The sequence below is a fragment of the Diorhabda sublineata genome, chromosome 4 (genome assembly GCF_026230105.1).
Source record: "Diorhabda sublineata isolate icDioSubl1.1 chromosome 4, icDioSubl1.1, whole genome shotgun sequence".
NCBI classification, from domain to species: Eukaryota; Metazoa; Arthropoda; class Insecta; order Coleoptera; family Chrysomelidae; genus Diorhabda; species Diorhabda sublineata.
In genome coordinates, this window is record NC_079477.1 from 31181939 (window position 1) to 31196858 (window position 14920).

Sequence of the window (14920 nt, forward strand, 5' to 3'; positions counted from 1 at the left end):
TAGTGAACTTGAATTTTCATGTTTAATATTTTCCGAGTGAATGGAATATTGTTAGGGTCTATATGGAATAAAATTCACTTCGTGTAGATTAAATAAATTTTATGTCTTTAATATATGATTATTAAAATTAATTGATCTCGATTCAACTATTTCAATAATTCCACCTGATATCACTCATAAAATCATTTTGGTTTTGTATTGTTAGTATCTACAAGAGCGGTTTAATGGGAATTTGACTTTTCAATGGAAAATTTACTAATTTATATATAACGATTTTCATTATCAACACTACACACTTAGACATCGAGTTTCACAACTGTTTTGCACCATCCAACTTGGAAATTTTGGCAAAATATTCGTTTGTCTCTGCTATTACCTCATCATTTTTCTGCTGTCGTTTTCCACAAGCCTGTTTTTAAGGTTGGGAACAAATAATAATCGTAGAGAGCCAGAACAGGAGACTACTATGGATAAGGCAATAAATCGTAATGCATTTCAGCTGCATCATAGCCCAAGTGTTGTCAATCTTCAAAAATGTCATTATTTCGTCAAAACACCATCATAAAATAAAAATTAGTGAATCAATGAATTGGTATAATTTGGTTTAATGTAGGTACTAATGTAATAAGACTAAAATATTAAAAATGAGAGCTTATTAACACTAAGGTACATGTTTAACTAAACACAAAATAATATGAAAATAAGAGTATGGACAAAAACCGATAAATAACTCTATTAACACAGGAAGTAGCGCGCCTATTCCATAAAAATTCCTCGAATTTGTTTCTTAAATACCTAGAGACAAGTAGATTAGTTAGTCAGATATAAAAAACTGTTGTGAATGCACTGAGTGATGATATTAAATTGGATGTACTGCATGAATTTGAGGGCATCCTCCAACAAAGGATAATGAACAGCAAGTTGTAGTTCCTGTTTTATAGACGATTGATTAAATGGCGATAATTATTTAGTATCTCTCAAAGTAATGTAGATACAATTTTAACAATTTAGTACCACCATATCATCGACGTAATGTACTGAAGTACCTCGAAACGGCTTTTTCAAATAGTTAGATTGGGACATGAGAGTAACCAATGCGTTCAACTTATCTGAATCTGAAGTTTATAGTATTGCAGTGAATTTCGGTAATCAAATTTTTTCATGTCAACTTCCACATTGAAGTTGATAATATAGACCACCTCCTTTGATATAGAATGGATAGATCTTTGAAGCTTTATACTACAGCTGGCATATTCCGGTTAAAAAAAATTGAAGATAGTATACTTTATTCAAAGAAGTTAGAATGTAGGGATCACATTATTATAACCATGTATACTTAGCAAAAATAGAAATAGATCCTACGAATTCAATATTTTAGATTATGCTTCCAAATGTTCTTGATTTCAGGTCTCATCTGTTTCGAAATTTTTTTCGAAGTTTTTTTTTAATAATCTTGTGAAGAAGATTTTTATTTGACTATTTATCAAAATATGATATTGACACTGACAATTTGCGTATTTATATCAATCAATAGATTATCTGCATCATGAACATCAAAATAAGAATAAAACCAAAATAGAAATTCATTTTTTCCTTAGTCCTTACATTTCAAATATACAATAGTAATTAATTAAATTATTTGTGGTTTTTTTTTATTAGAAGCTACAAAATAGAGCTATAAATTTTTTCCGTTCCAAGAATTTTGAATCTTTATAATTAAATTTATGTTTTTTAGTTTATTTCATGGTTCGTTAATGCAGTTTTATTTTTGTTATCGTATTGATGACCTTTTAGTCTATTTTATAAATACTGAGATGTTTGCCCTACGTAGATAATTTCACAATTAGTATAAGTCACTTGATACATAATATTACTTCCTTTGTTTTTTGGTGTTTTAGATTTCAATTTAAATTTGAATTGGAGTTTTGAAACGTTGAGAAAACTGTGAAAGTTCCACACACTATGCAAGATTTCTTAGAAAAATTTATATAGAAATAACAAAATATATTTGAGTTAATTAGAAAACCAATAATTGTCTAAAAATTGAGTTCCGAACAATTCAATTCTCATTTGGAATTGTGGAATCTTTCTTTTCTGATCGAAAGTGTGTTGTGTTTTTGAAGAAGGAGTGGGGTTGTTCGTTCTCTTTACATTCTCAAATATTGCGGTACTGCCTATAGCTTGATAGATAATAAAGATAATGAAACCGGAAGCTCTTAGTTTTCGTTTTTAAGAAGTTTGATTGTTGGACATAATGTAGGCTAAATTACTTTCCACATTGATAAATGAAAAAATAGTTAAAGCACGTAAAATGAAAAATTTAGACTTAGTTGGTATTTATTCACACTTAAGTCCTTTATTATATATTCCAGCCGAAACCCAATACACAAAAAATATATAAAGCCACAGATTCAAAAATTATTGTGGGAATAGCGATTTAAAATCAATCGATAAATAAAAAAGTGGAAAAACTATGAGGGATAGATAATATCAATTCATCAGTTATTTACATTTTTAGTCATAAACTAATTCAACCATCATTTCATGAAATCACTACAAAACAAAGTTGACGTTTTTATAAACTTATTAAAGAACATAATCACATGATTTATATGTGAATTCTTGATAAGGTTGTAAGGAAATGTGTGTGTATGAAATAAAATGGTTTGAGAATGAGTCTTTTGGACACAGGATGTTTTTAATGATTCTATTCTTTAGATAACCAAGTTATTTTCTTCAGAGAATGATGATGAACAGTTTGACAGATATCTGTACTTCAAAGTGAGATTTGAAGGTAGGAAGTAGCTTTATTAGAAAAATTACAGTAGCAAATTGTTTTCTAAGTGTAATTTCTACACCAAAAACTTGCATCAAGATCATTGCTGTTACACGACAATGATTATATAACACCCAGATTGGCAACATTGGAGGGATATCTCCCATGACTTGTATTCATTCTAAATACACCAACTAAATAATATTTTACATATATTCATACATTCTGGTATCTAAGAAGTATCCTGACTCTTGGTCTATGGATTTACTCCAAACACCCGTGATTGTCCTTTCAAGATCATTATATTCTTTCTAGAGAATTATGCGGATAAGTCCATCATTTTTGCGATAGGCGTATTAAATGAAATAAAAAAGAAACTGAGTATGTCTAAGAATGATAAAACATTTACTATTAGATTCGCAATAAACCTTATATTAGATCATGAAATCTAGTTTTTATCGATTTACATAGATGTTTGTGTATAGTATTAACGTGGTTTTTACTGACCAATAAAAAGAGAACGATAATTAAAAACGTCCGACGATATTGGTATTCTAATTTAGTCTGAGTAAAGTTCACTCATTCTCAAAAAATAGGGTCACGAAAATCGATCATGTTGCGTAATATTTCAATGATGTTTAAAAAAAGGATTAACAGGAATACTTCAATCATTTGTATTGAATCAATTATTTCGTCCAAATTTATAGCCCGAGTAATCTAAGTAGAAGTTTTCTATTTATCTTATTTTCACTCAAACTTAGTGTTACTCAATGATATTCGCTATAAAGCTTCTCAATCCAAGTTAGACTAAATTAATCTCCAATATCCTATAGTTCAGAGTTTGGGAACTGAACTGGGCAAAGTTTTAATTTAGAAATTTCCATTTTCCAAGGAACCATTGAAAACTTGCGTGTCAATATACTAACTATGATTATCTAAAAAGTTTCCGACTCAACAAAGAAATCATACATTTGTTTCCATAATTATGTCTAGTTATTTTTAGTCTTTACACTTTTTTGCCGATTTTTTCCATAATCATTTTTATTTTTCAGCACCCAAATAATAGTTTGACTTCAAAATGGCGTTTACGTAGGTGTTAGGCCTCATCTAGTGAAAATCTCTCTTTTATTTATTGAAACTTGAAGATAACCTCACGGGAAAAGATCGCTGGTAGCTAGATTGCGGAAATTCGATGGTGGTCAATAACTTAGAAGTGTAATTCGTGAATTGGATCTGTGACGATCATCTAAGTACGATAATGTGTGTTTTCCCGATGGAGAAGCACTTTCTCTTTCTTTCTCAAACTAAACTGAACTAACCGCAGACAACAATTTTGAAAGTGTGCATTCGATCAGTCCCTAAACTGATTCAGAATCAGACCAGCGTACAAGCTAGTGTAGAATGTGAAAGTGGGAGTTCCGTGGGATCATTTTGGTTTGTTCTGCTTTTTGTTTTCATTGTTTGTAGACCATATTTTGTATCTAGTAATATATTGGTGTCTTACGATTCTGGCCACATTAATCATATTTTTCTCTCGACCTACATGTAAGTTTTAGGTAATCTAACCCAACTAATCATAAAACATGATGTGTTATAGAATTATTTATAAGAAAATAGTTTATGTATGAAATTTTTTACGTCAACAGAAATTTTCAATGAAATTTTACAATAGGATAATCAGATATTGATAAAGCAAAATACGTCCTGATTACAAAATTTGGGTAAAATTATAAAAATAAGTCCATTAACTCACTAGTAATGAGATATTAATCAAGTTATGATCTTTCTTGTATTTTTAAGATGTTATATTTACTGGTGAAGTACCGAGTACAAGGAATACAAAAAAAGGCCTGTTGCTTTATAATGTTAAAAAATTAGTCAACATTATTCTATCTCGATTTTTCCAGTTGTTATCATATGTTTCTACTTTCAGATTTAGAATAAAATGGATCCCGATACATCTGAAGAAAGTCCACAGGCATCGAGTAATATAGTTTTCGAGGCAGCAACACAAACTCCCACAAATGAACTATGCGACTCGCCTCTTTTTACACAGAAAGGTTATTGCTTGAAAACATCAGGACATAGTGTCCAAGCCCTTACGAATATACATAAAATGAAGCAGCACGGTCAAGTAAGTATGAAACTATAGTTTTAATTATGCAATATGATCAATCCAGATGATAGTTTAATCTAGATTAGATGGCTGTTGTGCATGACCGATATATAGTGAAGTTTATTTAGTGAATATCTCATTATTTAATTGCAACAATGGTTTTTAACTATGATAACATGAAAGCTGTGGCTAAATCTGAGTCTTTATTGGTGTGGTTTGGAGATTAAATATCAATCACACCGATACGAAAAGCTGAAAATGTTTTGAAAAATTTTTGAAATATTATAGTTATAGTCTATATGCAGTCTCTTCCCGGAAGAACTGGTTCAACCTATGTTTAACCAAAACATTTGAGCAAATGCTGAAATAAATTCCAATGTTGCTCTTTAACAGAAATGTTTTGTGATGTTCTTGAAAATTGTGAGTGTTTGAACAAGTTTGCTTTGTGGTGATCCAATGAGAACAAAGAGGTAATTGAATATCTTCAAATAATTCTTTATTTCAGTGATCAAAATATTTGGATTTCAAGCATTAAAAATGAAACTACAGTTATAATTTCCAATTCTACTTAATTTAACAAAGTGTGATATTCTGATGTCCAATTTCCAGACATTATTAGGCTCTTATAGGTTTGACGAAAAGTCTACGGTTTTGACTAAGATATGACTAATGAAACCTGTAATAAAACAAATTTATTATCATTGTTCTGTAGGTCAAGACAAAATATAAACTTTATTGTCGATTCAGAAAATGAAATAATCGGAATATGAAATAAGGATCACGTATTATTCATATGAGTTCATATTAACACATTCCGAATAAAGCTCACTAATACCAAGAAATAATCCATTCCTGAGAATATCATCGGGACAAAAGAAACGATTATCATAAAAAAGTATGTACCATGCGAATATGTGAGACCATGAACAGAAAAATGTGAAATATTTACCTCTCATAGAGCTGTCCAAAGCTCTGTTTCCACCATAGCACATTAAATTAGGCCCAATTGAAATTTTTTTCAAGCCGAACGATGGCAATGGAAGCGGATTTTTCTATAGGCAAAAAAAATTTTGTATTGAAATGAAATTTGCCTCAGCCATAAAAATTAATGGACTATTAAACTAATATGTTGATTTAATCGGAACTCTACAACACTACTGAAAACGGTATTACGAGATAACGATTGACCTATTTTCAGAGGTCCAGACCTTGCTAAAATATATTCGTTTCAAGTACTTGATGTATTTCTGAAAACTCTCTAATTGAAAAGATGTAGATAACAGTCTTCCAAATTTGCATACTCCATGATTAAAAATAGTTTAAGAAAAAATTAAATTCATCTCCACGTAATAATAAGGATAGTCGGTTTTATATACTAAAATGTATGTTTTATAGTGAATCAGTCGTCTGATCGTTGGGAACTTACATCTACTACTGGTACCTTAAACAAGCTTATAACAGAGAAAATGATGATAATCTAGCTCACAACTAATATTGAAGAGTTTGTGAAAACAATTGTGTGATAAAACAGATTTCTTAAAAACAGCTCGTAAATTTTGAACTAATGAATATCATTGAAATCACTGTTTTGCCCTTATAATGCTCCAGTTTTCTGTTTTGTCTTTTCAACACTGAAAGTACTTATTCAAGATACCTATTTTCAGTCAATATTGAATATAAAAGGTGATTCGTTGCAAATATTGATGCTGACTCATGAACATATGTTTTTGGTCCCTTGTACACGGGGCAAAGGTGCGCAGTTTTTCCCTGTAAGAATTTAAGTTGATTTCCATCCTCGGCTCGGGTGAGAAAATTCGCAAATTCGAGAATACCATACGTTTCTCCCTTAATATGCTTTGCCGAAGAAATATTCATCCTCTTCATGCCTCTAGGATGCTACCTGGATATTTCCAATTAGATATCAAAGTTTCATTTAAACTACACTCGCTGCAAAGTTTCAATATTTTGAAAGATGTTTTATCTTCCTTTTTGTGCAATATTTTCGATTTGTCTGGCTCCAAATTCAAAGTTAGCGCTCTTGTAATACTTTTTATCAGTATACTCGGAATATCACTAGTACTCTTTTCCTTAATCTTCGTTTGTTACCATTTGTCAAACTATTCTTTCAATATTCAAAACAGTTTTAAATCTTTGATTGGAAATATTGAAAGTTATTTGAATTATTACTGAGTGATTGCTGCTGAAGACGCTTGTTAATCAAACGTTAATGCCCTAGAGCAATAAAGTGGCGGTACTCAGTAAGCATCAACATTTCTTTGCCAGTAATAAGAAATTGATTCCTTTTTATAAGTGATTATCGAGAAAAGTTTGATTAATTGCTTCTACTTTTAAATATGGTATGAATCATTTTTGTATCACAAACAAAACAATAATCTAATCTATGGGTTCTTACCAAAAATATTCAATCAAAAATGTAGGTAAAGTGTAATAATCTGATAAATTTATTTTTCCTATTTAGCGATAAATACATTGACGTCATAGTAAAAACTATCAATAAAAACATTTAAATGAAGTCTTTGACCTTTCTGCACTGATGGCTGCCAATAATATAATAATGAGTGGAAGTAATGAGCATGATACTATGGAGGCAGGAATGATGTCATTTGCTAAAAAATATTACATTGAGATAATCGACATAATTTTATATAATAAGTAATCGCGTTCAACGCCGATCTTAAATACAATAAAATGCTCTAGTAAATAATATTCTTGTTTAAATCAGATCTTCTGATTTGGTTACTTGGCTACAGAAAATTTAGATAATTAGTTAATTGGGCATATTTATTCATAAAATTATGTGGAGTGAAGGGTTAAGTAATGAAGCAATAGGTTAAAATTGTAGAACGATCTCATTGAACAATAGAAAATAAAAAAAAATATGTGCTGTGGTGAGAAGAAATATATTACAGCATTAACTGTTTTTTATTCGTAATAACGTTAGATTGATATCAAAACCAGATATATTGATGTAACGTCATTAATATATCATGTAAGGAAGTTTTCAAAAGTGACCTTATATTTTTCAATATAGCCTCTTCTTATTTCGATACACTCAACCCACCGATGCTACAACTTCTTTAACCTATTTGAAAAATACATTCTCTCGAGGTGTGCAAAGTACCTAAGCATCCGTGACGTCAATGAACTCCTTAATTGACAAAAATTTCATCACAGTAATCGACTTTTTAAGTTTGGCAACAAAAATGTCGCACAAATCCAAACCTGGAAGAATATGATGAACAGGGGATGAGTTCGTATCCAAATTCGATCAATATAATAATGGAGAGTGTGGAGGTGTACATTGGTGCACCAAATGGGGCTGCTGTTTCCTCAATTTGGCGTCGAATCGGCCCAATGAATCGGCATAGTACAACCCTTCCACCGTTCTGTCCTTCTCCACGTAATCGATATAGATCACCTCTTTTGAATTCTAACAAACAGCTTATCACAGTCTTCGCCTTCAGTATAACCTTGTTTCGTCGCTAAAAACGACACAAAAACAGCCTCTAATACTCCTCTGAGGGGGTCTTACAGTTGCACTTGTTGCTTGGAGTGAAAGAACTAGCAATTTCATGCAGAAAATAATCTACGGGTTGTGTTGAGATACCTATTACTTCATTTATCTCGTGTATCTTCAATCTAGGATCTGCCAATTTGAGATAATCGCCATCCAAAAAGAAACTCATCATATAAAGCATCGAAATGCTCTTTGCTTTCGTTATTCGATTTTCCTTCTAAAAACAAGAATATGTTGTGATTACGAGACTGGCGTTATGGAGTGGTGGGGCCATTGGATGAATGGTTGAATGGATCCCTGCTCCTTTCTTTTTTCTTTTTCTCACAACTTGTATTCAATCATCCACGAGTACGGAATTCCCATTGCAAGGTAGAGTTCTGCCAGCGACTTACTGGCTACAATCCTGGATTACTTGTCGACATATCATTTTCCTATGTACAGAGGTCTAAAACAGCTTCACTGACGTTTTACCAGTGACTGGCAGCATTCCATAATAAGCTTTGATTGGGTGGTCCTTCTTTGGAGAGCTATTATTGTAGTTGTACCTTCCTATAAGCACAGTAATGCGGATATCTTGTACAGCCAGCTGGGTCGCAGTGAATATGGCCACTCGGTCGGTCTGCATAACTGTAGCGTACCTTCTTAGTCGAATGGTGTGTCCATCACTCTCTTTGCGTTACTATATTCGGGCTCCTGAGAGCTCACGTTTCTTATGCACATTCATGTAGTAGATGTCACCGTCAGAAACCAAGTTGACTGGTACAAATTTTCTTTAATCAATTTTTTTCAATAAATAGAAAGTATAGAATACTCATGAGCGATTTTCATATTTTCAAATGTTTTATGTTACGTTTGTTATGTTTAAAGAAATCTTTGAACTCGATTTTCCCCAACTTGAAAACATCCTGGATACCACGTAATGGATTTCTTGGATTATATTTTTTTTATCATTACTTATTTCTAATGATCAGATAAATTTAAAGTTTGCATACTTATCAAGACCTTATGATAATCCAGTAGTTTGAAAATTATGCTCCATTGTCCGTATCAAGATCATCAGGTTTAATTATTTCCATCCGGATACGAGGCCTAAAAAACGGAGTCTACAATATCGGCTGGGTGAATAAATAATAAATTATCACTGCTGTAAGATGGCGTTAAATTGATAGAAGTATTTATCGATTAAAAATTGTCATTGCTGGACATCGACAGTAATTAGAAGGTATAAGAAAAGAACAACTTGATTTTTAAAAATCATATTCTTTCGATCAATCGAACTGAAAAATAAATTATAGTTTGAAAAACTTGAAACTGAATTGAGGGACATACTAATGAGTTCATAATAGTAAGAAATAGTAAATAATTCTTGGTATCAGTACGAAATGAATTACTTTTTAATTTGATTAACTTTAGAAACCAGTTTGTTAATTTTTTTAAAACTAAAATTTGTAAAAAACCTAAACTGAATACACTGTTCACTATTATCATTACACCAACACCCTCATTTGAACTGTCTGAATTTGATAATAATAAAGTTTTTCTCTGGAACACTGTATATAAATATATAGATCAAGTTTATATGGGTATAATCAAATTTATTTGTGGATTTAAAAAATTATTAAAATTCGGTGTAAATTTTTATTATGTTGTCTTATAAAACTCCTGATTGAGTACATTTTTATATACTTTTTCTTTATAGCTTTGTGATATTACATTAAAAATAGGATTAGAAAAATTTAGAGCCCATAAGGTCGTTCTAGCATCAGTTAGTCCATATTTTTATGCAATGTTTAATGGTAAGTAGAAAAAAGTAGATATTCATTGTGAGGTTTTGAAATTTAAATTACTTCATCGTACCTAAGACTAAATACGTTTCGAGTCACTTAGAACTACTAGTGCATATTTTATTCGTGCATAAGCTTCATCATCATCTGATGTAACAAAATTTTAAACATGAAAACTATGATAGTAATAAGAATTTCAAAACCTAATATAAATTTCATAAGCTTCAATACAAAGTCTATATATCGAAGAAAAATAGTAAACTAAAACATACTCACGCGTAGTTCTCGTGATCGGAGTTGAAAACGCCAAAGCCGAGCATGTAACAGTTCTGCACTTAAGAAATAATTTGGGGTTTCATTCGGCAAATTAGTAATTTAAATTATAAATAATTATACACAATTATTATTACAAAAATACAAAATGTAAACGTGAACGACCAGAATATGGAATACATGAATTTAAAAATATGTTTATTGAAACATTAAAATAAATTCTCCATTTTTTACCTCAACAAACACATCTTAGGGGGGGCATCCATTAATTACGTGAACTCAGAATGAGAGGGAGGGTCTCAATGACATCTCACCAAACCTCATTTAAACTGAGGTCGGTATAATAGAAAATTTCACGTCAACCTAAAAAAATGGCCATTAAAATCAGTGTGAGAGACCAATATGTGTAGTCAAGCGTCATGCTAAAGTTTGGAATGAATAGACGAAGAAAAACGTAGACATTTCCTTCCCGCGACTGTCTTCCATCATTCCCAAAAATTCCAGATAATATGTGTCCAATTATTCCACTCGAAAAAGTACACGAGTCTCCATGGATTGAGTAAAATTTTTAAAAAAGTTTTGTTGTTATCTGTTTTTACTTTGAATTTTATTCAATTTATATAAATTAACAATAGTATACCTGAACGATTTATTATTTTTTCGAATAATAAATATAAATTCAGTTTGAAATATTTTTAGCGTCAATATCACATAAAAGGAGGGTGGTTCAAGCAAATCTCACTAAATCTAGCCTGAGGGGGAGGAGAAGGAAATGGCTTACGTAATTAATAGATGCCACCGTATTCCCCATCAAATGAAATTGAGTTTCCACTCTCGCCAACATTTATAATAAGGGGCTCAACATGCAAATCAATTACATTGTCTATATTCCACATTGTTCTTTCAACGACATGTTAAATACACTTTTTATACTTATCAGGTGTAATTCTTTAAATAGCTTCGTCAAAAATATTTTTAATGTCAGAAAATTTAAATGTTTTGTTTTCTGTTGCAACATATTGTTTCACATCTGCCCTGATTAACTCAATTGGATTGAGTTCATAATGGTAGGGCGGTAATCGTAAAATGGTTTTATTTCGTTTTATGACAATTTCATCAATAATATTTGAATTATACTTATTTTTATGCTCTTTGACACTTTCTAAAATCTCTGCCTTACCATCGTTTCATCAAAATCGATGTTTTTGGAAGTAAGCTATTTTTGAATACCTGCTTTCCTTCTGACCATTGTTGGAATTTTTTCAAGTTGCCTCGTGTAATACAAAGCATTGTCTAATACGACAACACAATTCTCTTGAAGCTTCGGTAGAGTTTTCGAAAACCAACTGTCGGAAGAGACCCCGTCCATATACTTGTGATAGTCTCTGGTTTTTTTCGGTTAAAATACTCATAAAGCGTCTGGTAGAAAACCAAGTACGTATACAATCAAACATAAAATGTGCTATTAATTTTATTTGTAATTAATTGTAATGAATATGGACATTATCTAAGTCAACCCAATAATAAATAATAGTAAGCAATCTTTTTAGAAACAAGCTTTTATTTGAATGAAATTTTAGAGAACTCACAATATGGCTTTGAAAATGGAAGAAGCTAAAATAACTTCTATTTAGAATTAAACAATCAAGTGAGAAATTGAAAATAAAGATAAGGAAATTCACTGTTTTATAGTTTTGGCGATAGCCTTTGATATAGTGCTATAAGTAGATGTCCATCAAAATGAAACTTGTGGAATGTCCATTCAAAAATGCTTGTCTTGAGGATAGTTTGGAAGAGTTCACCCAAACCTAATCTTTTGTATGTCCAGGGTTTACCTATGCTTCATCCAGATAGTAAATTTTTCTATTTTCTTCACAAAATTTCTCAATTTTTTGAAAGGTATTCTCGCCTCTACACAATTATTTCTGCTTTTTCCAATAATGAACTGTTCTTTCCACATTTTTTGCATTGAAATCCCATTTCTTTTAATAAATTATAAAATGTTGATCTTTTGAAATCCGCCAAGTCTTTATCTTCGTTAACTACTCTCAGAATTTTGTCCACTGTAGGTAACCCATTTTTACAGAAAAAATTGTATACAATTCTTCTGATGGCGCTTCCGTGAAAATCATCAACTTTATCAGCTGTATCCGTGTTTAAGAAAATTAAGCGCGTGTTTCACCCGAAATATTCACGTTTGTGATCATTGTTTTGGTTTACTATTTTTTTTTTCTATAAATAGACTTTAGTCTACTGTGTTATTATGAAAGAAACAATACACCTAATCCAACGAATAACCGACATTTTACATTTAACCTAATCTAAGTATTTTACTAAGTATTCCCATTGGTTTGGTTAAGATATTTTTTTAATTCTGAAATTATCCTGCTTCACAAATGAAAGGTATGAGTTATATGTCACAATTATATTTCATGCAATACAAGGCTCACTATAAACATTATAACAGAGTCTAGTCTTAATTATTAATGACTTGCCTTACCCAAAAATTTAGCTCTTGCGATATTAGTGGAATTTGATATTGAAATAAGTTAGTTTCATGTGTTGTATCCAATCTAATGAAGAGTCGAGTAAAGATTGGCACTTTAGGTCTTATTTATAAAATGTAATAATTAGAAAATATATCAGGGAGATAAAAATCAAACCGTAGAATCACCATACGTGATCTTCTCATTATACTTGCTGAAATTAGTTGAAGGTCGGCTAAAGAAGGCGAACGTTCCACTTCATCTCAACTACTTCCTCAAGTCAAATCTCAAAACTTTACAATTGAGGTCAGGAACAGAATGGGAAGTGGTCTACTTGTTGTAGGAATATTTTCCTTGTGTATTACTAGGGTCAGCTGAGTTAATGTTTGAGGGATTTCACTTTGGGCAGCATTCGCTCACCGTGTATGTAGTAGTTTCAAAAGAGAATAGAATAAAACAAAATTGTTCCACGAACTAAAGCTCTGTTGGGCTGTATTGCATAGGCGGAAGACAGGAAGGACGGGTACAGCTGGAGCAACGCAAAAAACCTACAACATCCACAAGAAGAATACCTGATTTCACAGTTTTTCACGCTGCATGGTCTAGATGCACCCTCTGAGGTCCAAGGGAAACTTTACAACAGGAGTGTACTTGAATTTACATAGCTAGATCTGATTTTTTGACAAGTTCACGTAACGGTATGCTCCATGCAAGAATCGTGTCACAATATGTTCCTTTTCTAAGCGTTATATTAAGATTCTCTATATCTATTTAATCAATATAACAGGAATAGTTCGAATCAAAATTATTGATTAGTTTTGTCTACAAAATTCCAGAAAAAATATGAGATACCTACATAATTGATAATAACAATTCTTGTACGCAGGTGGTTAAACCAAAGAGTGATCATTCAGTTACTTTACTGCAAGCAACATATTTCAATTATTATCATAATCTCCTCTTAACTGTTCACACTCTTCATTTGACTGAAGTCGATCTCAACAATCCAATTTGTGAGTTTGGGAATAGAGAATGTGAAAGTAAACCAGATGAGATGGATATGGCGAATGAGGTACTAAATCTGAATGCTTTCTAAGCAAGCGTATTGCAGTGATGAAGCTATGCAATTATTATCTTTCTCCTTTATAATAAATGAAGATTACTCCAAAACTATTGTGATCATCATCTTATTGGGCGAAAAAGGACACCAATTTGACTATCCAGTCCTGGAGTAATTATACAAAATGACCAAGAGATGTTAACTAAGCTTTGAGATAAATTATGTTGTGGTTAACAATACTACTCTGCTTATTACTTTCAGTTTAACGTAGAAAGGACTTTTTTCACAATAGCACAGTAATGATGCGAGTAGAAAAATGTAGTAATGCTTCATAGGATTTGGCTTAATTTTTTTCTTTATGAATAAACCAGTGAATTTCAATATTTTATACAATTTAAATACGTTTTCAAAATTCAGTAGATATGAAAGAACATCTTCTATCAGAAATTGAGATCCACGATTTGGACTCAACAGCAATTTCTCTCCTGATAGAATACGCTTATACGGGCCAGATAACTGTAACACCAGATAATGTTCAAGTATTGTTGCCAGCAAGCAGCTTACTTCAAATGCAAGAAGTCAGAGAAGCATGTTGCAGATTTTTACTACGACAGTTGCATCCCACAAATTGTTTAGGAATCAGAAGTTTTGCAGGTGAGTACAAATTTATTAAATCTATACTAGATCTGTGTAACTATCTTCAATTCTCAATTCTTCTTTGTTTTAAGTTTTTTTAATACACCTTGTAATATTAGATTGAATTGGTTTTGTGAATTTGTATATTTCTTTTGCCGCTCGCATAAGATTTCTCGTCTCTCGTGCTTTTGCTTTAAGATAGATGACTTGGTTTCTGTGACGGTTTTGACTCAATGGTTCATATCACTAAT

The 14920-nt window shown here is 31.4% G+C and overlaps 1 protein-coding gene across 5 annotated transcripts in view; it reads left to right on the forward strand.

Moving 5' to 3' along the window:
• LOC130443145 (kelch-like protein 17) overlaps positions 1-14920 on the forward strand; it is a 39914-nt gene that overhangs the window by 13588 nt on the left and 11406 nt on the right. For 2 of the 5 annotated variants that reach the window (XM_056777637.1, XM_056777638.1), the window contains 3 exons: positions 4710-4910; positions 10130-10226; positions 14451-14687. In XM_056777637.1, coding sequence (XP_056633615.1) covers positions 4722-4910; positions 10130-10226; positions 14451-14687 — 523 coding nt within the window. In that variant the 5' untranslated portion in view covers positions 4710-4721. Of the gene's footprint in view, positions 1-4709; positions 4911-9866; positions 10014-10129; positions 10227-14450; positions 14688-14920 lie in introns of those variants that run through there. The other 3 variants (XM_056777639.1, XM_056777640.1, XM_056777641.1) reach the window with 3 other exon arrangements.